This window comes from Erpetoichthys calabaricus, chromosome 1 (assembly GCF_900747795.2).
Source record: "Erpetoichthys calabaricus chromosome 1, fErpCal1.3, whole genome shotgun sequence".
Lineage (NCBI taxonomy): Eukaryota > Metazoa > Chordata > Cladistia > Polypteriformes > Polypteridae > Erpetoichthys > Erpetoichthys calabaricus.
In genome coordinates this window covers 76,387,314-76,411,820 of record NC_041394.2, presented here as the reverse complement: position 1 = coordinate 76,411,820, position 24,507 = coordinate 76,387,314, and the positions used below count along the sequence as shown (strand labels likewise).

Below are 24,507 nucleotides of genomic sequence, written 5' to 3'. Positions count from 1 at the left end.
TCAGGAGACCAGACATTGAGAGACACATCTTCAGCAAAGAAGAGAGAAGGCTTATTCTTAGGGCATCTTTTCTATACAATTTCCATTATGGGGTCTACAGAGAGGATCCTAAATAAGACTGCTAAGTCACAGGAGCACCAGCCAAATTGCACTTTTTTCGAAGTTCAATAATGAATAATCAGGTTTGTGATGTAGGTGTTGGAAACCAATGATATGATCACAATACTTAAGAAATGCACAAATACATCTCAATTAAAGTATGTGCACATGTTCCCTCACCTCATACATTTTTGTTCAGATTTTATATGTTTACTTTGACATACTGTATCAGTAAAAAAAAAAATTGCAAAAATGAAGTAAAGAATGTGAGCTACACTGTGGTTAGCATTGGTGCTCACTGAATTACTGTCATGACTTTAAATCTAAGGCCACATTGTTGTCCATGTGGAATTTCCACACTCTTCCTGTATCATGGGCTTCCTCTAGCTACTGCAGTTCTTTTCTCCCAAATCCCTAAAGGTGTGTGTGATAAGTTAGCTGGCAATTCCAAATTGGCCCTGAGGGTGTATGTTATGTGTGGTGCGATAGACTGGTAAACTGTCCAAGAGAGACTCCGGCACCCAGTAAACCCAAATTGGTATAAGTGTGTTTTGAGAATGTTATTTTAGGTGACATAGCATAAATAAGTGATTGTGGTCTGTAAAATCCTGACATCTGCTGGGTGTTTTGCTGTATCGCATGGGAAAGAAAATGCATTGGCCTGCGTATCTGGTATCCATCCAGTAGTATCACAAGTTCAGATGATACTTGTGTAAGGTTAAACTTACAAGTGGTCATAATAAAATCTTCATTGTTTCATGTAATTAAGAATGGATTAAATTAGTGCATCATCCATCCATCCATCCATTTTCCAACCCGCTGAATCCGAACACAGGGTCACGGGGGTCTGCTGGAGACAATCCCAGCCAACACAGGGCACAAGGCAGGAACCAATCCCGGGCAGGGTGTCAACCCACCGCAGGACATACACAAACACACCCACACGCCAAGCACACATAGGGCCAATTTAGAATCGCCAATCCACCTAACCTACATGTCTTTATTGGTAAGTAATGAAGCTAAATAAATATTGCCATCAAAGATGACATTAAGGATGTTTCCAAAATTTATATAATAGTATAATATGTCCTAAAGAGACTACTCACTAAACACGTTCAAGTTTTTTTTGGTAAAATGTTGATTGTGTGACATGTTTTCATTATAAATGTAGATTAAAATGGAATATTAGCATGCAACACTTGCTCAGTCTGGCTGCAATAAGGTGAATTATTATTATTATTATGAGTTAAATTAGTTATTTAAAAGGGAATTGTATCATATGTGCTGTTTTTGAGAAAGTTAATGCATTCAGTTATGACAGGCTGAAACTAGCATCCATTGTATGTTAATTTTATTTGATTTCTTCCTGACACTAAGATAATTGGCAAAGGTGAAAATGCATAGTGCTAGTGTTCAAAAGTTTGCAATTACCCATTAATTTTATTGTTTTTGATAGTAACTGATACTTTTAGGTAGGTACCAATAAATTGATTTTAAAACACAGCCAAGACTTTGCTAACATTGCAAATTACTATTACTGTTTAAAATTACTAATTTATAATTTATTATTCACATATGACAGCAAAACCCCATTTTCAGCAGCTGTTGCTCCAGTCTCCTAATGGTAAACTGTCGTTCCTCATCCTTAATTAATCATGTTTAAATGCTTATTTGTTATCAGAGAAACCTTTGTAATTTCAATAGCACAGCTGAAACCTGAGACAAAGTTTATACTTAAAACCAGCGTCCATAAAACTAAAGATTCTCTGCCCTTAAAGTTGAGATTACAGTATATCTACAGTATGTTTACTTTGAAAGGGCATTTTGCACATACATTCAAAGAAAACAATTATATTAAAAAAAGAAAAATATAACTTTTAGTACCAGAATTTAATTATGACTAGTAGAAATAGAATTAACATTCTGTAACAAATAGCTGTTAAATCATTTTTGTAGAGTATAATGGGACCTGCTATTCACTTGGACAATAAATGAATTAAACTTATGGTAACAAGATAAATTCAAGCATATACATATGACAAAAGAATCCAAAGTCTGTGGGCACAAAGTTAAGGTGTGTCACCTGTTGTATAAAAAGCACCTGTAAGACTAAATTCCATACAGCTTGTGATTTACAAGCATCAGCTGTTGAAGTGGGTTACAGCCTATAATTATAAATAGTTGTCTTTTTGACTTACTTGGGCTCTATACTGGACCATATCGATAGCAGTGGTGGTACAAGTGATAAAAAACATTTTGTCATGCATCAAAGGCATTACTTTCTGTGCTTTTTTTGGTGTGTTCACATTGTAATGGTCTGGTTTAGCTTCACAATCACTGGCAGCTTAATACCAGAACCATTGATAAGCATAACTGGGACAGAGTAAGTAATGAGGACACACACACAGTACAGGAAGGTGCAAGATGTGTTGGGCTTTTATTATCAATCAAAACAGTGTTCATAAATTGTAGTGTAGTTTAAAAATTATCAGTAAATTAGGCCATAACAATCCTCTCCCTCTCTTTTGAATCCCAGTGTTCCTCTCAGCTCCAGCTCACCTCTTGCGGTATACCCAGCTGGAAGCTGAGACACCAGCATGCATGGTCAACCTTTTGTGTATCTTGCACCCCAGCCACCTTTGTCGGTCACATTTGGTATGCCCAAGCCTGGCTCTATCGTCCCACCACCATCGTTGTACTGGCATCCATAGGATGATCCCCAAAGTCCTTTCAGTCACTTCTGCTCTCTAGAAGTTCGACAGAAAGTAACCTACTCCTGAAAAGTCAACCTGTTTCTCCCAGTGCGTCCAACTCCTGATCACCATACCTCCTGTCCTCTGCAATAGCTCATTCACCCAATATCCTTTCACACCTCCCAGTCCTCCCAATCTGCCTCTCCGTCCTTTTGTTTCTTTTTTTTTTCCTCCCTATTCCAGAAATCCTCCTCTTTTATGCCTCTTTGGGTGAGGTACTTCCTAATCGTGAAACAGGTGAGCTAATTTACAAGCAGCTCGCCATCCACACCAGACCCCGAGACAGTACAGGTTCTCATCTGTTCTGGCACCCACAGAGCCTGAATGTATGGTTTTTGTGACCCACATACACCACAAACCCTAATGTGCCTTACCAAACTAAATTACCAAATGTGATGTTTGCATACAATGCAGTAATCACCTACTGCCATCATCATATCTGTCTGTGCACAAGAAATGGCTCGGCTTCTAGTGGAACAATTTTGTTAAAATGTGACACAATTATTCTTCAAAGAAATTTTTAAGAAAGTTTAATTTTAATTGAGGTATCTCAAGTAATGCACACTATATACATTTCTGAAATTTCATAATCTTAATACATAATTCGCCTGCCTCCTCACTCACTCACTCACGTCCGTCCAAAGCCGAATGCGCAGTCGCCTTCTGCGTAGCTGCCCGAAAAACCTTACGAGACCGACATCCAACCCCAACATCGCGGCAGGCGGCGGATTTATGGCCGCAAAAATTTAAAGAGAAAGGTGACTTCAATTAAAGCTCTAGAGGCCTGAAAGGCGATTTTGACTACAGCTCGAGGCCTAATTACGCATTCTGATTCAATTACGCATTCATTCAATACACCTGTATCAGGTTTGTGGTGCTTATACTTATTACTATTCCATATTGTACTGGAACATTCATCATTCAATATTATACTATAGGCCTGGAAAATTCATCAACTAACAGTACAAGCCTGTACAGTAATGAGTAAAGCGGACTACAATCATTACAAAACAACTTCTTCGTTACTTATCATTTGTTCTTCATACACTGCTGACACAAACTCGTGCCCGTTTCATCTTACGTTGTCGAAACGGGCTCTTTGGCTAGTCTCATATAAAAAAGTGAATTTCAATAGGACATAAGTTTACTGTCTTAAGTTTTCCTTCAGAGAACTTGTATATTGTGTGTGTTTTCCTCTTTTACTCATACAACAGCTTCTTCTGACTACAAAACAGTGAAACACCTGAAGGGGGGCATTTGTGACAGCAATTTACAAATTTGTCACAGCAGCTCACCTCATTTGCAGCAGTTCATTCCTCTTGCTGCTTGAGGTAAGTTGACTGTGAAAGTAAAAAAGGTAAAAAGTCACTTACCTAGAATTGAATATAACAGTAAAGGTACATTTAAAGTGTTGGTTTGTAAGCATAGAGTAAACAAATACAGTACGTACTCCTTATTTACGTTAAACTAAAAACAACCTTATGGCTGCATTATCTGCACATTACAATGACCCAATACCTCTCTGACATTATAATGTATTATCAAAGCTCCAGACATGCTGTCCTTCATGTTCTGAAGCAGACAACAATTTTATCTCGAGACTTTAACAGATATTTAACTCTTCCTTGGGTACTTCTTTCAAAAATACTATGCTTATGTAATTTAAACTAGAATTAGCCATAGACCCTCCAGCACTAACAACTAACAGAAGCATATCAATAGATGATCAATAGGTGATTTATACTTATTATTTATTTATACTTGTTACACAAATCGGTGCTAAATTCCGAGGCGGAGCGTTAGTCTGCAGCAATCCAATAAACTCAAAATTAAAGACAATGACCTTCAGGACTGTAACCAGAAATGACTGAGCTGAACATTACATCTGCAGAAGTCTATGAGAGGCGCCCATTAAAACCTTGGTTATGCTCTGTTAAAAATTGTTTTCATCATCTTAGTATTTACCTCTGTGCATTCTGGAGGAAAGCACAAAATTGTTGAAGATTCCAAATGTTTGTAGAAGTGACAACATCCCAGTCAGGGATGTCCCAGTATGGATCAAACGAACAGCCTTTAATTAACCTGAGATATATTTATGATTTAAAAACTGTTATCTACATAAAACTTCCATATTTTTGTTTCTTCGCCATCAGGACTCGAAGGTCCGTGAAGTTCTTGGATATGGAGGCAGTGACCAGAACATAGAAGAAAAACTTTTTACTGTGGTATATGGCACAGACTTGGTCAACATCTCTTTCCTCAACTTCCAGGCAATGGAGAAGGATGTCGCTAAGGTAGGTCTTTATTATCTGGTGCTTTGTGTTATATATTTGTGGCTTGTTTCATACTGAGCCCCACCTTGCAAATTATTACTCAGCTCTGTTATTGAAAGAGTTTCATACTGCAGTCCATTTGCTAAACAAGTTAAATTTCTATATTTTCAGTTGCTTTTTTTTTTTTAAACTCTCATGAATTGTTGATGGTGACATTTGTGTCAAATCCTGGTATATAAACATTGCTCTGTATCTTGTGGCTCCTTCTGTAAATTTCTTAACATTTTTTTATGATTTTTAAAAGCAGTCAAATAGGAGATTTCCCTAAATTTGATAACAGCGGGAAGTCGGTTTCCTTACATTTTAATTTGTGGGGGACAGCTAATAGACTGGTCAAAGCAGAACAAAATTTCTTGGAGAGATGTATGGAAACACAAGAGACAGTGGAGGTAGTGTAAACAAAGACCCGCTGGGATCTATAAGTCAGGATAAGAACTTTGAACTGAAATGTCTAACATCAATTGCAATCCTGCAGAGAGAGTGTGACAAAGGTGCAATGTATATGCAGCATTGAACGGTAAATGGCGCAGTGGTAAATGTGCACTGAAAACAAATGAATGCAGCAACAATGCCCTCAGTAATGTTTAAACATTTAAAATAATAGTAATAATTTCTTTATATTATATGTACAATACAAACATACATATAATTTGTACTATAATATATACAATAAGCCTCATGTAAATTATGAGTGTATCATGCATAAAGAGATGGGAACCACTACACACAATTAGAAACTATTTAAGTAGGAGAAGAACAGTGCTATGCAATTTAGAGAGCCACATTATGTGCAGCCCATTTCAAAAAGCCTAAAAGCTGCACCCATCCATACTTTGGTATTAATTGTTGCAAGCAATGATTAAATTGGACATGCAGTTTCATGATTTGACCACCTCTCGTTCTGGAGGGGAAGTATCCACAAGCTCACAAAATGTCATCACAAGCCACAAAACCTAACTCTAATAACATCTTAACATACAGACACACCTTTTTGTCCACTAAATTTAACTTTTGCACTTTTTGTCTTTTGAGATGGAAAAACCAAACCACTATCTGTGCGGCTAGGAATAAAGTTTTGCATGCATTCTGGCAAATATAATTAGCTTAATTCAAAAATGAATTGAAATACCTGGCAGAAACATTGAGGTTATACTTAAAATATAAGCACATTTGGTGGCTGCCTGCATTTTTCCTGTGTTCTTTGTTATGGTCCTCTTTTGTCTCAAAACGATTTGGTCTTGTAAATAAAAATAAAGTGTATGTATTAATGCAACACCATGTTGCAAACATTCATATAAGACCTTTTCGGGTAAGGTGGAGGTGGTGATATTAAGATTCGCTTTTTGCTCAGCCAATTTATATGCTTTAAGGTTAAATCTGAAGCAAACTAACACTGAAAAGATAGTATTAAAGGAAAGACTTTTTGTATGGCACTCTTTTCCATATATGCTTTTGATTAAAAAATGAAAATTTATTTAGCAAACTTATACTTTTTAAAAATTAATTAATTCACTTTGTCAATATACTCCATTTTAACATTCTTTAAAGAAATATTTAGTACGGTTGATATAATCCTTTCCTAAGTCTCCTCCTTAAATTAATCACCAGTCTATTTAGCTACAGTATATTAATGGTTGTCTACATGGATTCTATGACTTTCAAAATCAGCTGTCCTAACTCTGCCCTGTATACTGTTAAACTATCAGGGGTTTTGTAGTCCTAGTTAATTAGGATTTATGGTATAGTTGGAAGGAACTGCTCATCAGACACTCATTTTTGTAGAATTTATAGAAGCAATGCCAATGCAAGAGACTGACTTTTATTTTTCGTGCTTTACTGCCTTATCTTTACAGGTCTGGACTGAGGAAATCTTCAAGCTAGCTACTAATATCTTGGCTCACAACATGTCTCGTGAAACTCTCCTCAAGAAAGCGTTAGTAATGAAATTTACTCTTCATAAGTGATTTTGAATTGTTTAGTATATACTGTAGTTAAAGTTACTTCTTTATATTCTTATTCTTTCAATTTTAGTTAGTATTTTGTAGTAACTTTTTTTTTCTTGCGTACACAAATAGTTGTTTATTTATCCCGGTATAGCAATTCCATGGAAATGGAAGGAAATTAAGTTTATAACACTTATTCACACACAACCTTTCTGAAAGAGATGTAATTTCTCACATCAATCAGTTAACATTTTTTTCATTAGATAAGGCTACATTTAAGTCACAAGTGGCATTGGAATTGGTCATTTGCCTGATCTTTTTAAGGTTTTTTTGACATATATTCTCATACTGTCTTTGTGGTGACACACGTGCTTTCTCATGCCTATCAAAAAAAATACAAAATGTAATTGTAATAGATAACCTGGCCCATTTATTTTAAAAATGCAGGGAAATAAAGTTGGTTTTATTGTGAATTGGTTTCATGATAAAAAAATGAATTAAGGTTTACAGTTAAATTATGCAAGAGCATCTGCACATTTCAGTCGTTCTGGCTTAGTCACCTACAGTATGTACAGTTAGCTAATAAAGCATACTTTTTCGGCTATGTCTCCTTTTGACATATTTTTAAATGACTGCATGTCATGGTAGCAAAGTGCCACTGACTGAGCACTGCTTATGTGCATTTATACATTTTCCCCACATCTGTACTCCCCTTCTATAGATACTCCTATGGCATGTACTATAAATGCAATTTATTATTATTATTATTATTATTATGTACTATGTATTAAGTTAATTATCAACTAAGTTCATGTATACCCTGCAAAAAAAGGACTGGAGACTCGTTGGGTGTTTGTTCTTGCCTTGGATTCAGTTCTGGCAGGAAAGGCACCAGTTCCTGAGCTGGATAAAATGGCTAGAAAGTGTATATTTCTGTCCTTTCTATTTCAATTAACCTAATGACAAGAGCAGTAGTAATAATAGTAACAATAATATTAAAATAAAGAGATATGTAAGTTGTATGATGTTTAAAAATATTCTGATTGATTTATTTAGACAGTAGTACAAAACTTCTTCATAGAATGTTAAGGGGTCTTTATTTTATAGGTAGCATTTCATTTATAGCGAGAACAAACACAGTGCTTTGCACAGCAATTCATATCACAGTGTTGCCTGAAACAGTGCATTTGATGGTTACAACAATAACATTAAGTCAAAAAAGACAACTAAAGAAAAGAAAGGGAGAAGATCTCACCTGGAAAAAGAAAGCTGAGAGAAAACCAGATAATTGTAAGAATGTCTAATTGTGGGTACTAGAACAAGTCGACTGGGTAGCCCTGATCTCAAGTTTTATCTTTATTAAGCAAATGTTTCAGCTATGCAGTTTGATGCTGATCAGACATACTTCTTATTTGCTTTTATGTTTTTAATTATTTTGGCACTCAGAAAACTAAATTAAATCCTCTCTGATCTTCTCATAACCTGCACTTGAAAAACATATTAGATGGAAGTGGCTGCGATTACTTTCTGTACCTTGAAATATTTTCCTTTTTTGTGTGACTGTTTTACTTGTAGCTTATTAGGTTAGTGATTTTTGTTAAAAATATTTCACAATATAGCATTGTGTTTTACTTCTGTTTTCTGTGTTTTGGATTTGATTATTGCATCAGAAACATCTGAATGCTCTCAGATATGTTATACATTATTGCCTGTACTATGTTAATTTTTATTTGAAATTTCCCATATTCTTGCAGACACGTAAAACTAAAGCTACAGGTGAACCCGGATATGAAAATCCCAGTTAAAAAGTAAGTTTGCACATTAAATATTATGACCATTACAATCATGTGCTCAAGATTAAAGATTGCCTCAAATGACTGTTTTTAAAACACACAAGAGAGGTGTGTAGTCAAAGAGACAGAGAGAACACAATATGTCAAACAAACCAATGAAAAATGAGCTCTAGCTGCACAACTGGGCCTAAAGGTAAAGTGTCCGAGCTCTGACTATTTGTACCTCAGCCACTAACCCACCAATTAAAAACATGGTGTCTCATGGCCAAAATACTGTCCTCCCTCTCATTCTCTGCATTTGTCTGATTTTAATAACATTGTGCCACTAGTAGACAGTAGCCTTTGAAGTCCAGTTGAAAATGATGGGCTATTCTACCAAAGCTCCCTGAAATAGCCCCAGATATTCCTACTCTCCTGAGCCTTCTAAAGTGCCAAGCACCTTGGTGACTGCCAGGCAAGGCATTTGTCTTCATCTGCATGACAAACCGATGGGATTCAGGCATAAACCCTTTGCTACCACTTTATTCCCTGGGGATATTCTTCTGCCGTTCTACCAGTCTCTAAAGACTGCTTTTTCATTTAAGTGACTAGAAGTTTATCAATTTATTTATGTGGGGTATGTGTGGGGAGGGGGCTCCTCAGTTATCAGTGTGACTTCTATTTTTCTGAGGGGTCTCAGCCAGGCCATTTTTCTTTGGTTTTCCAGTCCTATGCCCCCTTTTCTCTAGTAGCCTGTTGTAATATTTACAGTTCATTCCAACTATGGTTAATCTTAATTGAGGATGAAATACTTTCCATCTTTTCACCATCAGACTTAATGTCCTTGGATGTTTATGTCTTTTATAAAAGTATTCTACAGCATACATGAGTTTTTCAGTTATTTAAATTTAAAGTCTTTAAAGAGTTAAGAAGTCTAAGACCCATACATTTTAATTGGCAAGAAGCTTACCTATGTGTGTTGTGAGAAGCTTCATATCCTCTGATCTATTTGTAATTCAGTTTTGAGAAAGACTGTTTATAATTTTGTGTTGATGAGCTAAGTGGAGTCATACTTTGACTAGTATACTGTATATTATTATATAATGGCTCTTCTGTTATGAATGTCCTTGACAGTTATGGTGGTGATAATTATGTGCTTTATGAGTGTGGTTGTGATGATTCTAAAACAAACTAGCTTGGTGTGTTGAAAAGAATTTTACATTTTGTTCTCATTTAAAACTTTTTTTTTTCTGTTTACCTGCAGTATTTTAAAAATGTTCCCAGACAGAAAAAGAGTGGAGAGTGCCCTTGAGTCCTATGGGTTTCAGTATAACAGGGTAAGTTATTTGTATAAATTAGTTGCCTACAAGAAAAAAAAGTATGCTTAGTAAGATGAATGATATGTAGTGTCTATGTAACATTCGAAAAGAAAAATGCCTTGGTGATTAATTGTGTTGTATACTGTGCCAATGCAAGAATAATCAGACTTGTGTAAACTATGGATGGCTTTGTAGTTATACATATAATTTTTTTGTAATAGAATGATTCCATTAAACCAGATGAGTTTACTTGGGATATGTTCCAAAGGTTTCTGAACAAGCTTTGCCTGCGACCAGATATTGATAAGGTCCTTCAAGAGCTGTGAGTATATTTTTATAACTTTTCATTTCTTTCTATATATATCAGCAATTTGAAGTCTTGCATGTTTCTTCAAAGAGACATATTTGCTAGTTTAAAACATAGTGGAATGAGGTATTTGAAGTAGTTGAAGGCCAGTTAACGTCTACATTTCACAAAGTTACCTAAACCAACACATTTTCTGCATATAAAAGTTTTTTTTTGTGCAGTAACATCAAAATATACAGTATGTATTTGGTTTTAGAATCATAAAAACGGGAAACAATTGAGCAATGGAAGCAATTATAGACAGAAAATGATTTTTGTTATGATGTGATAATGATTAGTTTTGGTTGGTTAGTTTATCAGGTTTTCTGAACACTGTGAAATTACAAGAAACAATAATCTTAGATGAAAACATCCTTTATATTTGCAGGGTTAATCTTTTGTTTATAAAATTATAAAGCTGCCTAACTGGTGTTATTATTAAGGAACCATATGTTTCTTCATTTTGGATGTTGGGAGCATTCCTTTTTTTAAATTCTGTCATCTGTGGTTTCCTATGCAAGGTGATAGATTTAAGAGAATTAATCGGTTTCCTTATACACTGTCATTAGGGTACCATATTGTATGCTTTACTGTGTATAGATAGATAGATAGATAGATAGATAGATAGATAGATAGATAGATAGATAGATAGATAGATAGATAGATAGATAGATAGATACTTTATTAATCCCAATGGGAAATTCACATAGTATAGTATAAAGTAGTGATGTCACAAGCCAATCAATACGTTGTTACCAAGTCGATAGCAAACTTCCAAATACGTAATGATGTTTGTTTTCTTACAGTATCAGTAATATAGAGGGAGTACAGATATTGAGAAGAAAAGTAGCATAAGTCATGTGTGTTGTGCTTTGTGTTTTTGGCAGGAGAATTTTAGCACTCAATTGCTGAGTTAGTAAAGAAATAGATTCATATGAGCTTTGAGAGCTCAGTGATCTGACTGATCAGTTGTGAGATGTTATCCTTCAACTTTTAGTGTTACAGATTTTTAAGAGTGGCAATGGCGACATTAATCACTTCTTTATGCAGTTTCCTACACGGCCCCAATGAAGGAATGGAGGCTTTGCATTCATTCTCTAACTGTAATTAGCACGTCTACAGATGTCCATCCAAGCATCCATTCGTTTTCTGTGTCAAGGTTTCCCCATGATACAGAACCAGTGTATACAGTTCTGTGTCATGGGGGAAACCTTGGATACATTCAAAATTATGCATATAGAACTGTGGGACGTGGGAGGAAACATGCACACGGGCAATGCCAACAATAGTTGGCAGCAAAATAAAAACTGAGGCAAGTTTCAAATGAAGTGTCTCTTTTGGCTTGTCTGCATGGGCGATGAAATGAGATGTACCATTTGTTAATATCATAATAAAATTTATTTAGTCCATCCATGCTTCGAACCACAAAGCAAATCTCCCTTTTGATGCAACATGTATTGTGTTAATAGAAATGCATAATCGCAGAGACAGACAAAACAGCGTAATCATTGCTGAATACAAACATGCAAACCCTAAATTTGTGTCATATGTTTTGTTTTTGAAAGCAAAGTAATGTTCACAAGTATACCATACCTTACCATAAAATGTGGCAAATGTAGTAAAAGCACAAATGTCATATACAGTATTTGAATAGTTAAGATTAACTGACTACAGGTAACATCAGTTCAGTTAATTTTCTAATTCTGGATTAATACTAAAGCAATAATAAGGTCTGACCACTCATGTAAGATACTTTGTAAACAACACAACAAAAGCTTGTTTAAAATACTACAATATAAGACTGAGGGAGGGAATGCTTTGGACAATTAAAGCATCAGGAGTTTGTTACATTTGAAATTTGAATTATTTGACTCATATTACTCTTTAGATTTGGCTGCTTACTTGCTATTTAGAGTTTTACATTATCTTGGCACAAATAAGCAGTTTTACGATACCTTTGTTAGTGGTGTGCTCTGATGCTGCTTCTCAGTCTTCTGAGATAGGGTTCAGTCACTGGCACAGAGCTTGGTTTGGCAGAGTGGATCGTAGAGGTCGTGCAAGGCATCCAGCTTCAAAGCTCTATAGAGAGTAGCTTCTAAAACAAAGAAAGGTTGAGCTGTTTGCTCCACACTGAACTGATGGTTTGGTTTTCAGTTACAAACAGAACAGATTGTCATCTTTCAGCCCCTCCAAAGAGAAGATGATTGTCAGCTTTCAGCTCTCCAAAGAGGGAGTGGCTCATCAGGCTTTAGGTTTCAGAGAGCTGATTCTAAAGAGTGCAGGAGGAAGAAGAGATGAACACAACTTGTTTTAAAGGAAGGTGATCTCATCAGAATCAAGTCAAATGTTAGCTGTAGTGTTGTGTGGACCTCTGGTATAGGTTATTAAATTTGAGTTCTCAAAATGTCATTACATTCTTTAATTTAAATGTATAATTCTAGATGGTTTGACAAATACAGCACATTATTAGAAGAATTTCAGTGCTCACTTTGAAGTCGTTTGACGTAATTGTCTTTATCACCTGTACCATTGAAAACATTAGTGTAACTAATTTCTTAATGCTTGACTAAGAATGGAGGATTAAGCACATGTGTTTATATCACTGCTTTATTACATTATGTGTAATAGGAGTATTTTATGTAATGAAAACAGTGATTCTATTGTTTGGCCTTATTCATTACTTTGTTTACAGTAAATAAAATAATTAATTTACTTTTACCAAACCAAGAAAGCCAATTAAAAATTCTTATTTGTAATGATGTCTTGTTTCAGAGGGGCCAAAGGTAAACCATACCTGACCATGGAACAAATAATACACTTCATTAACCAGAAGCAGAGAGATTCAAGGCTAAATGAGGTGTTGTATCCACCACTCAAGAAAGAACAAATTCGTCAGCTCATTGCCAAGTATGAGCCCAACACAAACTTTGTGGAAAAGGGTATGGCAGAGTGGCATATGATATTTGGTTATTTGATACTTGATACATGGTTAAGAGACAGAAAGAAAAGTTGATTTTGCCTTTGTGTAGTTAGAAAAAAAAATCTGTCTTATTTTTACAGATCAACTGTCAGTTGAGGGCTTCAGTTGCTACCTTGGTGCGGATGAAAACTATATCGTTCCATTAGAAAAACTTGACCTCAGTGATGACATGACGCAACCTCTCAGTCACTACTTCATCAACTCCTCGCACAACACCTACCTTACTGGTAAACTACTCAAAGCACTGATAAATTACCAAAATATGTTAATATTGTCAGAATTCTTGATAGTTGCCCTGTTGGTAGCTTCTTCAGTTTAACAACTGTTAAATTATGGTATTAGCTTTTTGATGCATTATAGCTAAAAGCAACTTGTTTGTTCTTTATTTGATGGTGCATTGCATGTGTGTCTTTACCAGCTGGTCAGCTGACAGGGCTGTCTTCAGTGGAGATATACCGGCAAGTCCTCCTGACTGGGTGTCGCTGTATTGAGCTTGACTGTTGGAAGGGTAGACCTAATGATGAAGAGCCTTTTATCACTCATGGCTTCACAATGACAACTGAAATTCCTTTCAAAGTAATGTTTTTTTTGTTTATTATATGTATATTTAGAGATATTGCATGATTTGTTATTGGTGGAATGTCCAAATCTCAGTTAAAGAGAGCACTACAGCCTGAGGTTCATATATCTTTGGTTTCAAATGGCAGTTCAATGTGTCAACTAACAGATGAGTTATACTGTACATTTAATATTCAGGATTAATAATATTCTTAATTATAGATTCATCCACTCTCTACAAATACATTTTATGTCAAAAATTTGATTGGTCATGTTCAAAATACTTTTCACCAGTTACAGAATTACACAGTCACAGAAAATGTAACTGGTAAATGAGGCCTGTAGAGCTAGACGTGTACGACATCCAGGCTGTAATAGTTTATAGCTTTGCAAGTGCTTTGCGTAAGATCATATACACTGTGTATACATACCGGGTGGGGGTTGCTTGCATTCTTCAAGCACAGACGTTATTTGATTACTGCTGTTAGCATTCCTGAGTGTGTGTTGCACTTGAAATGTTCTAAAAATTTTTTTAACAACTTTTCTCTCATTTCTGATATATGCAAGGGGAATGCTTACATAATACTATAATCCTCTGCCGTTGTTGTCAGTGTTAATAAAGCTGCTTGTTATAATATATATATATATATATATATATATATATGTAGTATGCTCTTGCAGCAAGTTATACAGTCAATCACAGACTACAGGTCTCTTCTACCACTCTGTGATGACAATATTGATTTCCTCAGTGCACTTAACACTTACTTCAGCCAGTTTGAAGAAAAGAGTAAAACAACAATGAAAGACCCTTCCAGCCTAGACGATGAAGCACTAATGTCTTGACCTAGCTGATGTTCAGAGGACACTGTGCAGTGTCAACCCACGGAAAGCTTTGATTCCTGACAACATACCAGGCTGTGTACTTGGAGAATGTGCTGACCAACTGATGCACGTTCTTATAGACATTTATAATACCTCCATGAGACAAGCCATTGTATCTCTGTGCTTCAAGGCCACTACTATCATGCCAGTGCCAAAGAAGTCACCAGCATCAACACTTAATGACTTTTGCACTGTAGCACTCACCCCCATTGTGATGATGTGCTTTGAAAAGCTGTTCAAGGACTGTATGACATCCAAACTCCCTGCAATGTTCGAATCAGTTCATTGCCCTAACCGATCCACCGATGATGCCATATTGGCAACACTACATCTGACCATGGTCATCTGGAGAATAAGAAAAGTTATATTTGGCTGCTTTTTATTGACTTTAGCCCTGCTTTTAATATAGTTAACCCTCAGGACTTGGTAAGAAAACTTGACCAACTAGGCCAAATCCCGTAACTGGACATTGGACTTCCTCACAGACAGACCCCAGACAGTATGTTTGAAAAAAAAAATCACTGAGACCATCACCATGAATACTGGGGTCCCTCAGGGCTGTGTGCTGAGTAGAGATGGGTATTGGCACTGATACCCCGATTCGACATCGATTTTATCTTGACTTAATTAGTGTGCGTAGATATATTTGAAATGGTGGCTTTTTTTAGAGATTATTTAACCATGTATAGACAGCATGACAAATTTCAGTAATACTTTATCTGAAGGGTGTGTACATAGTGACTTTATAGCATATGCATAAGCATGGAATGACATTTAAGAAGAAGTTCTTGATTAGTCATGAACAGTTAACATCAGTATTTGGAAATGTGGAACAAAATATCATTGCTCTTTAAAACAGAAGAAAATAAAAACTTTTTTGCATAATTTAACTAACATATGTATTGCCACACAGAGTCCACACATATTATGGGGGGCTTCTTGTTTTAATAGAATTTAATGGCATCTACATTATAAAACCTCTATAACATCTTGTGAATAATATTATTGTAAAATAATCAAATATTGTTTCTTAAATAGTAAATGGTATTCAATAACCAATTCATGTGTTATGAATCTATACTAATAAAAGGCAAAGCCCTCACTGACTGACTGACTGACTGACTGACTGACTGACTGACTGACTGACTGACTGACTGACTGACTCACTCACTCATCACTAATTCTCCAACTTCCCGTGTAGGTAGAAGGCTGAAATTTGGCAGGCTCATTCCTTACAGCTTACTTACAAAAGTTAGGCAGGTTTCATTTCGAAATTCTACGCGTAATGGTCATAACTGGAACCTGTTTGACTGACTCACTCATCACTAATTCTCCAACTTCCCGTGTAGGTAGAAGGCTGAAATTTGGCAGGCTCATTCCTTACAGCTTACTTACAAAAGTTAGGCAGGTTTCATTTCGAAATTCTACGCGTAATGGTCATAACTGGAACCTGTTTGACTGACTCACTCATCACTAATTCTCCAACTTCCCGTGTAGGTAGAAGGCTGAAATTTGGCAGGCTCATTCCTTACAGCTTACTTACAAAAGTTAGGCAGGTTTCATTTCGAAATTCTACGCGTAATGGTCATAACTGGAACCTGTTTTTTGTCCATATACTGTAATGGAGGAGGCGGAGTCACGTATTGCGTCATCACGTATTACGCCTCCTACGTAATCACGTGAATTGAAAACGAGGAAGAGATTTACAGCACAAGTCAAACGCGGGAACAAAGGTAAATGACATTAATTGTTGAGTGTCTTTTAATACTGTGTAATTGTTGAGTGTCTTTTAATACTGTGTAAGCATACATATTAACACATGTGCAATTAAACGTGTGCATTTACGGGGTGATTTCTCAGGCTTAAAAGCTCGCCTTTTATTAAAAAGGTAAATGCAAACTCTTTTCATTCTGAAGGGCACAAACCACGTTAGATTTCAGCCGTTAAACGCGCAAAAATGTCAGTACACCAGATAAATAAGCGCAACATATTATCAGTTGTATTGTATGCTTACAATACATATAGAAATGTGTTAATCGTTAACTAATATTATGGGATGGTGTTTTTCGACTCGCGCCTTGATTTAAACGATTGCATGTCTTGGTGGGTTTGCATAGCTTATTGTCAATATCTTTACACCTCTTTTTAAGACTTAATTTAAAAAGGTTTTCTTTTCTTCTTAATTAAAATTTAAAAGCAATACTTCACCGCTGCGAAGCCCCTCTAGCGCTGACGTCCGAGGTTCGATTACCGTAAGCGAGTGCAGTGAGTGTGTACACCTGATGAGCCAAGAATAAGGGGGAAAGACGTGTCGCGTACTCTTTGCATTATTTGACAGTAAACTATTTTCATCCATTCTATGATCTGCTTCTCACAACTGAAGGCACCGTGGCTGATGTTACCTGACTTGCTGGCCAACCATAAGCGTTACCTGGTAGGTAACCACCCACTCACTTCACTCCCTTACAGGAATCGAACCTCGGACGTCAGTGCTAGAGGCGAAGCCCCTAAAATTTCGCCACGCGTGTGGTTCGTTTATTTGACAGCATGTAGATCGGGGTAATTACATTCACGGCATTCGTAGTCTGATTCACAATCTGATTGTATGGGTGGTTACCTACCAGGTAACGCTTATGGTTAGCCAGCAAGTCAGCTCGAAGTGATCACTCGAGTGAAGGCAGCTTCACAAAAAAACAGATCCTTAACAAACTGTTATTGGTATATTTTCCCTCAATTTTAAAAGGTTTTCTTTTCTTCTTAATAAAAATTTAAAAGCAGTACTTCGCCGGTGCAAAGCGACTTGCCAACACACAAACTTGTGACTGATGTGCTCACACATTGGCCCAGTGCATTAGAAATGCTACAAAGGTTTTTGGAACAACAGCCAGCCATCTCAGCAGTTCTGCATACTGTATAGACAGCGAGGTTGCTCCCGAAGTAACTGGCATACAGTGTACTTGTCTGCAACACATCCTCCACAGTTGCCCTGTTGTCTCTAATGTGATCTGTCATGTAGGAATCTGCTGCCCTGGATGTTCAGCTGTCACAGATTAGGGCTACTAGCTCCACTGATTTGAGAGATATGGTGATGCTTTGCTTAAGATTTTCATAAAGCCTAGGTGCAGTAACTTCACTCATTTGCTTTCTGGTTGGTAGAGCATACTTCAGTTCGAACACCTGTACAATTTGTCAAAAGCCCTCATTTTCAACAACAGTGTGGGGCCTCAAATCTTTACAGATAAAAACTGACAGAGATTGTTATTTTTTGGGCACGAGGCAAATTAAAGAGTAGGTTGGAGCTACCCACCATCTCCAGTGTAGATTGTTTAGGCTCTACTCATTTGGATGTTGATTAAGATTACAGTAATCCCTCCTCCATCACGGGGGTTGCGTTCCAGAGCCACCCGCGAAATAAGAAAATCCGCGAAGTAGAAACCATATGTTTATATGGTTATTTTTATATTGTCATGCTTGGGTCACAGATTTGCGCAGAAACACAGGAGGTTGTAGAGAGACAGGAACGTTATTCAAACACTGCAAACAAACATTTGTCTCTTTTTCAAAAGTTTAAACTGTGCTCCATGACAAGACAGAGATGACAGTTCTGTCTCACAATTAAAAGAATGCAAACATATCTTCCTCTTCAAAGGAGTGCGCGTCAGGAGCACAGAATGTCAGAAAGACAGAGGAAAGCAAACAAATCAATAGGGCTGTTTTGCTTTTAAGTATGCGAAGCACTGCGGCACAAAGCTGTTGAAGGCGGCAGCTCACACCCCCTCCGTCAGGAGCAGACAAAGAGAGAGAGAGACAGAGAAAAACAAACAAGCAAAAATCAATACGTGCCCTTCGAGCTTTTAAGTATGCGAAGCACCGTGCAGCATGTCGCTTCAGGAAGCAGCTGCACAGAAGGTAGCAACGTGAAGATAATCTTTCAGCATTTTTAGACGAGCGTCCGTATCGTCTGGGTGTGCGAACAGCCCCCCTGCTCAATCCCCCTACGTCAGGATCAGAGAAAGTCAGCGCGAGAGAGAGAGAAAAGTAAGTTGGGCTTCTTCTCAGCCATCTGCCAATAGCGTCCCTTGTATGAAATCAACTGGGCAAACCAACTGAGGAAGCATGCACCAGAAATTAAAAGACCCATTGTCCGCAGAAATCCACGAACCAGCAAAAAATCCGCGATATATATTTAAATATGCTTACATATAAAATCCGCGATAGAGTGAAGCCGCGAAAGGCGAAGCGCGATATAGCGAGGGATCACTGTACATTTATGGGTGACATCAGGATAAATGATTTCTCAGATTTGTTGTGTTACAACAGTACTTCTGAGCTGCACAGCTTGCATATTGCTTTGCTTTTAACCAGTTTTTCTTTACCGATGAACCGTTTGAATCCATGGGAAGTCTACACATCTGCTTTAAGTGTCCAAGTTGCTGATTTCAGTGGAGGAGGACACACCATTTTATGCTATCCTACCTGTAGCCAGACCCTTCTTATTCTATGCGATGTGCTTTTTCCGTAGAAAGCCTTAACATGCACATTAGCAACATGTACTGGATTGGATAGCAAAAACGAAGATAAGCAAAAATCTATATATATCAATTAAGCAGGATAGGAATTTGTAAGATCGATCTTGAGACTAAGAATTAATATCAAATCATTTAAATGAAAAATAACGATTAATCAGAAAATCGATATTTTTACCCAGGGCTAGTTCTCTATTGTTCATTTTGATGACTCATGACTGTTGTGCCAGGCGTAACTTGAGTCATATCATCAAATTTGCAGATGACAGAACGGTGGTGGGTCTCATCAGCAATGATGATGACTCTGCCTATAGAGTAGAATTTAACTTATCTGGTGTGAGAACAACAACCTGTCACTGAATGTCAACAAGATATATGACATCATTGTTGACTTCAGAAGAAAACACAAGGTGCATACTCTGCATGTAATCCATGGCAACACTTTGGGGTCAGGAAGAAATTCCTTAGGGTGCACATCACAGATGACCTGACATTGACCACAAACACCACCTCCCTTGTCAAGAAGGCACAGCAGCGCCTTCACTTCATGCAATGGATCAGGAGAGTAAACGCTCCCCCTCCTGTCCTCACAACATTCTACAGAGAGCATCTTGACCAGCTGCTTCACAGTCTGGTATGGCAGCTGCATTGTTTCAGATCAGAAGTCCCTCCAGACAATGGTGAGGATGACAGAGGAAATCATTCGAACCACCCTCACATCTAAACAAGATCTGTACTTGTCCCGCTGGATTAAAACAGCCACCAAGCTAGTAAAAGACTTCACCCACCCAGCCCATGGACTGTTCAAACTTTTGCCTTCTGGGAAACACTTCTGCAGTATGCAGCAGGAGTTTTTTCCCACAGGCTATCAGACTATTCATCTCCCTCTAACAACAAACAACATGCTACCTATTGGAACTGTTAAATTCCTGAACATATGCACACACAGACTGAACACATATATTTGGAATCTCATATCTCCAAAAATGCTGTTATGCCTATGAATTATGTTAATGTTTTTCGTCACTTATACACTGTAGAACTATTAACCAATGTGTCTATTGGATTATACAAATATTTCATCCATTAATGCTGTCTATTATGTCCATCTGTTGCTTGTATAACATGCATTTGTCTTTTTGTTTGTGTTTGTACATTGAGCCTGGAGAAACACAATTTTGTTCAGCAGTGCACTCCTTGTTATATGGTTTCAATGACTATAAAGTAAATAAAAAAATATATATATTATTTTGCTTATGTAATGGGAAACAGAGCAATAGAGTTAAATTGTAATATATCAAATTAATACTTTGTCATATTCAATATACATTCCTCCATTATAGGCTGGTTAGTACAAGTAAAATGTATTACAACTTAGTAGTATATTGTCAAATGTAAAGAAAGTGTTTTTTTCTGCATGCTAAACATTCCAAGAACTACAATGTGTTCTGAAAACATTTCCAATGATCTTCTTATGGGAGATAGCATGCCAACAGATATTTTCAACTAGAGTCAATCTCAGGACAATATGTGTGCCATATGTTATCAAATGATTGAGGATACCTTTAATTCGTGTACCATAGAAGAATGCCTGAACTTCTAAGATTGATTACATATTCCGTATGCTTTTCTTTTGGGAAGAGAAGTTCATGTCAAATCCAGGAGTTCTACCCTGGTAAATATATCTAAATAACATGCCAGCTATATGAAAGCTTCTTTGAAATATCAACAACAGTACCATATTTTGAAAATTTTTTAATGATTTTCTTATGGGGAAATAACAAACCAACAATGAAGCAAACTTGAAGCAACCAAATAGACCACACTTCATTGTTATATTGAGAATGAATGTGCCCATCACTTCTGAAAACTTTGTGTCTGTATGTCAATTAGTTTATTTTTCAGTGAATTTTAAAATCTTCCTCAGTGCTTTTCTTATGGGGAAATTCACAACTTTAAGAATTTCTGGCATTAAACCAAGAACAGGCAGAAGACAGGTGAGAATATTTTTAGTGGTCCCAGCATATATTCTGTACATCCCGCAAGTTTAATTGAAATTAGCCTTGCAGATCTGGTTGGATATTTGTATCCACCTATGTATTCCATATACAGTATTCTATACCAATTTATCCTATACATAAGTAGATACAAATGCAGTATATATTTGGACACAGTGTGTTTTAATATTTCACACTAATGCTCTTTATAGTTTGTGAGAATAAATAAGGTAGAAGTAATTATTTCATTGGACTTTTTGACTAGAATTTTTAAAGTAGAAGTTTAAAACATCTGCCACCGACCAACAAAAGTCAACTTCTGCTCAACTGCTCTGTCTCAAGCTGTCACTGTCTTGGCACAGGGCAGGGTTTTATCTTGGTAAGGTTTTTGTAGTTTGTCTGCACTTTCATTATGATAGAGACTACTTAGTAGTGATGGTGATTTCAAGGGGCATCACAATATGATATCAATATATTTTGGTCTTGATATGATAATACTGTGATTTTAGTGATTTATAATATCTAGTGTTGTGATTCAGTGCTCCAGTATATTGCAATTTATTATTATTATTTTTTTTTGACTGAAGTTAAAGCTGAAATCACTTTCATATACTCAAAAATATGCCTGTCTGTTACACCTAATAGTCAGTACATTAAGATTTAGATGGATTAGCTATGGTACACAGTACACACTGATGCATTACCTCACCTTAGCTGTGGGTGTTTCCTAATAAGATGAGGTTATATGTTTTGTATTTGGGCTGTCAGTCACTAATTGAGAAAAGAATGTTTTATATCTAAATATATTGTATTAATAAATGTAGAAGACATATTTTTAAGCCTGCTAAATCCAATTAAGCTTAGTGGGGGCCAGAGCCTATCATGAAAGTATTAGTCTTAAGTATATACTTGCTTAAGCACATACTCATTCTCACACTCGTACAGTGCCAATTCGGAATTGACAGTTAACCTAATATACAGTACATCTTTGGGGATTAAGAAAACTAAACTATAATGAGGAAAACCATTGTAGTCATAACCAAGCTTTATAAAGACAGTCAGCAGGCTTGGGATTTTAACTCAGGAGGCTGGGCTATAGTTCAGATGTTATCCTATTTCTGTTTCCAGTTCCATTGTTTACACATGTGTACATTACTGTATGTGTCATTAGACAGTTAATATACTGTTTTTTTATTTTAATAAATTATTTATACAGGAATTAAAAAACTGAAAACTGTTCTGTTTCCAAATACTGAATCCATAAAAATTGATGTGGTGGGCATCTCATGAAGCTTCTTGATACTTTCTTTTTTCCAGCTACGGCTATATTTATACTTCATGTGAAACTGAAATTTGGTCAATCAAGATGCAATGCTTGTATACACACACAACCGAATATACGTAGGCCTGCTAGTTTTAGTTGTGATGGACTTGAACGATGTGCTGGATTGAAGTTTCTGACAAATGACATGACCTAGATGGGAGTTGTTGGAAGTGATGGGTACAGTGCTTCATTGAATAGGAGGTTTTATATATTTATTTATATACATACACATACTGTATACATACAATTCTCTTTTGCGATTCACAGGAGTTAGGGGAACAGGACCCCTGCAAATACCTTTTGGGCCCCCCACCTCACCTCCTAATACTGTGCTATTGTCCACAAGCCTTACCAATAACATTCAGTCGATTATGTAACAAATTCTAGACAATACAGTACAGTTTTATTTTTATATATATTTTTATATATCTATCACCAAGAAAAAGTAAAACGATATGTAATTACTGTACTATATATTTTACTAGACTGCATCAGTAACATACAGGGTTTCTGTGCTCACTACTTCAGACTTCATGCTCTTTTTTTCTTGATATACCTTACTGTCAACTGATTAAAGGAATTTCTTTACCCAAACTCAGTATTTTTTTTTTTAAATGTTACTTACCCTATGTAGTTTGTAGTGGTGGACAAGAAAATGTATCTCAAATTTTTGTAGAAAAAGTACATCATGAATATTTAAACTCAATGGTGCCTGGGTGTAACTAATTTTGCACAATGGCAAACGATGTGAAAAACGTTAATGGAAAAAGAGAAAAAAAAATTCCCATAAGTTGTGTTGCAAAATCCACATGTCCGATATCCACTCGTATGATTGAAATGTGCAAAATATGGGCATTTTTTGCTAAAATATTATTAACAGTTAATTCCATGAAAGGCAACATTCATAGTAAACAGCAAAGATGTCATTTTTTTTTGTTTTTTTCCAGAGACAAAACAGGTAATGATGGAGATTGTGGTAACACATTGATTGTACAAGGGGGGCTGAGCAATATTAAGGTTTCTTAGATTATACCAGAAGTATGTTTGTTGTTGCTGCACATCCTTTGTGATGGTTATGATGTTTGCCTCCCAGCTTTCTGTTGCATATTGTGGGAGTGCAGATTCGGGTCTGTGGAATTCTGCTATGTATGATTCAGTAGTTTTAGTGGTATTGAGTTCAGGATTATTTTTTGTGAATCAAGACAAGAGATGGTCTATGTTCATTACTAATTTGCACTGCATTCCTCATGAGAGTTTTACCCTATGCTGATACACATCATTACCCAGTTAAATACAGTCAGTACATTTTATTAATTAATTGATTCAGTGAATAGTAGGGACTGATGTCTCTCATTGCGTTTAGAAAGCTTTATTACAGAATTTTCACCATTCCTTGCATTTAAACCTGTTTTTGTTAAAGGATCTTTCAGGTTATGAAGTACTAGAGCTTAAGAGAAAAGATAAATATATTAAACCAAAAAATAGTCTAGTTTTTCTTAGAAGCTTTAATTGTTTTGAGATTTTAATGTGACACAATTATACATTTGTATACTGTAGCAGATATGGAGATAATAAAAGTCTTTTTCAATGTATTGTTGAGTTTTTATTAATGGTTTACTTAGTTTCTAATGTTTGTTTTTTTTTATTTACACTGTCATGTATTAGAATATCA

General features: G+C 36.3%; 1 protein-coding gene across 9 annotated transcripts in view; it reads left to right on the top strand.

Annotated features, from left to right (window-relative positions):
* The window catches only part of plcb3 (phospholipase C, beta 3 (phosphatidylinositol-specific)), a 357,037-nt gene that overhangs the window by 248,226 nt on the left and 84,304 nt on the right, over positions 1 to 24,507 (top strand). For all 9 annotated transcript variants that reach the window (XM_051920110.1, XM_051920112.1, XM_051920124.1 and 6 more), the window contains exons 4-11: positions 5,006 to 5,146; positions 7,039 to 7,118; positions 8,883 to 8,936; positions 10,165 to 10,237; positions 10,441 to 10,541; positions 13,338 to 13,504; positions 13,626 to 13,772; positions 13,964 to 14,121. In XM_051920110.1, coding sequence (XP_051776070.1) covers positions 5,006 to 5,146; positions 7,039 to 7,118; positions 8,883 to 8,936; positions 10,165 to 10,237; positions 10,441 to 10,541; positions 13,338 to 13,504; positions 13,626 to 13,772; positions 13,964 to 14,121 — 921 coding nt within the window. The remainder of the gene's footprint in view (positions 1 to 5,005; positions 5,147 to 7,038; positions 7,119 to 8,882; positions 8,937 to 10,164; positions 10,238 to 10,440; positions 10,542 to 13,337; positions 13,505 to 13,625; positions 13,773 to 13,963; positions 14,122 to 24,507) is intronic.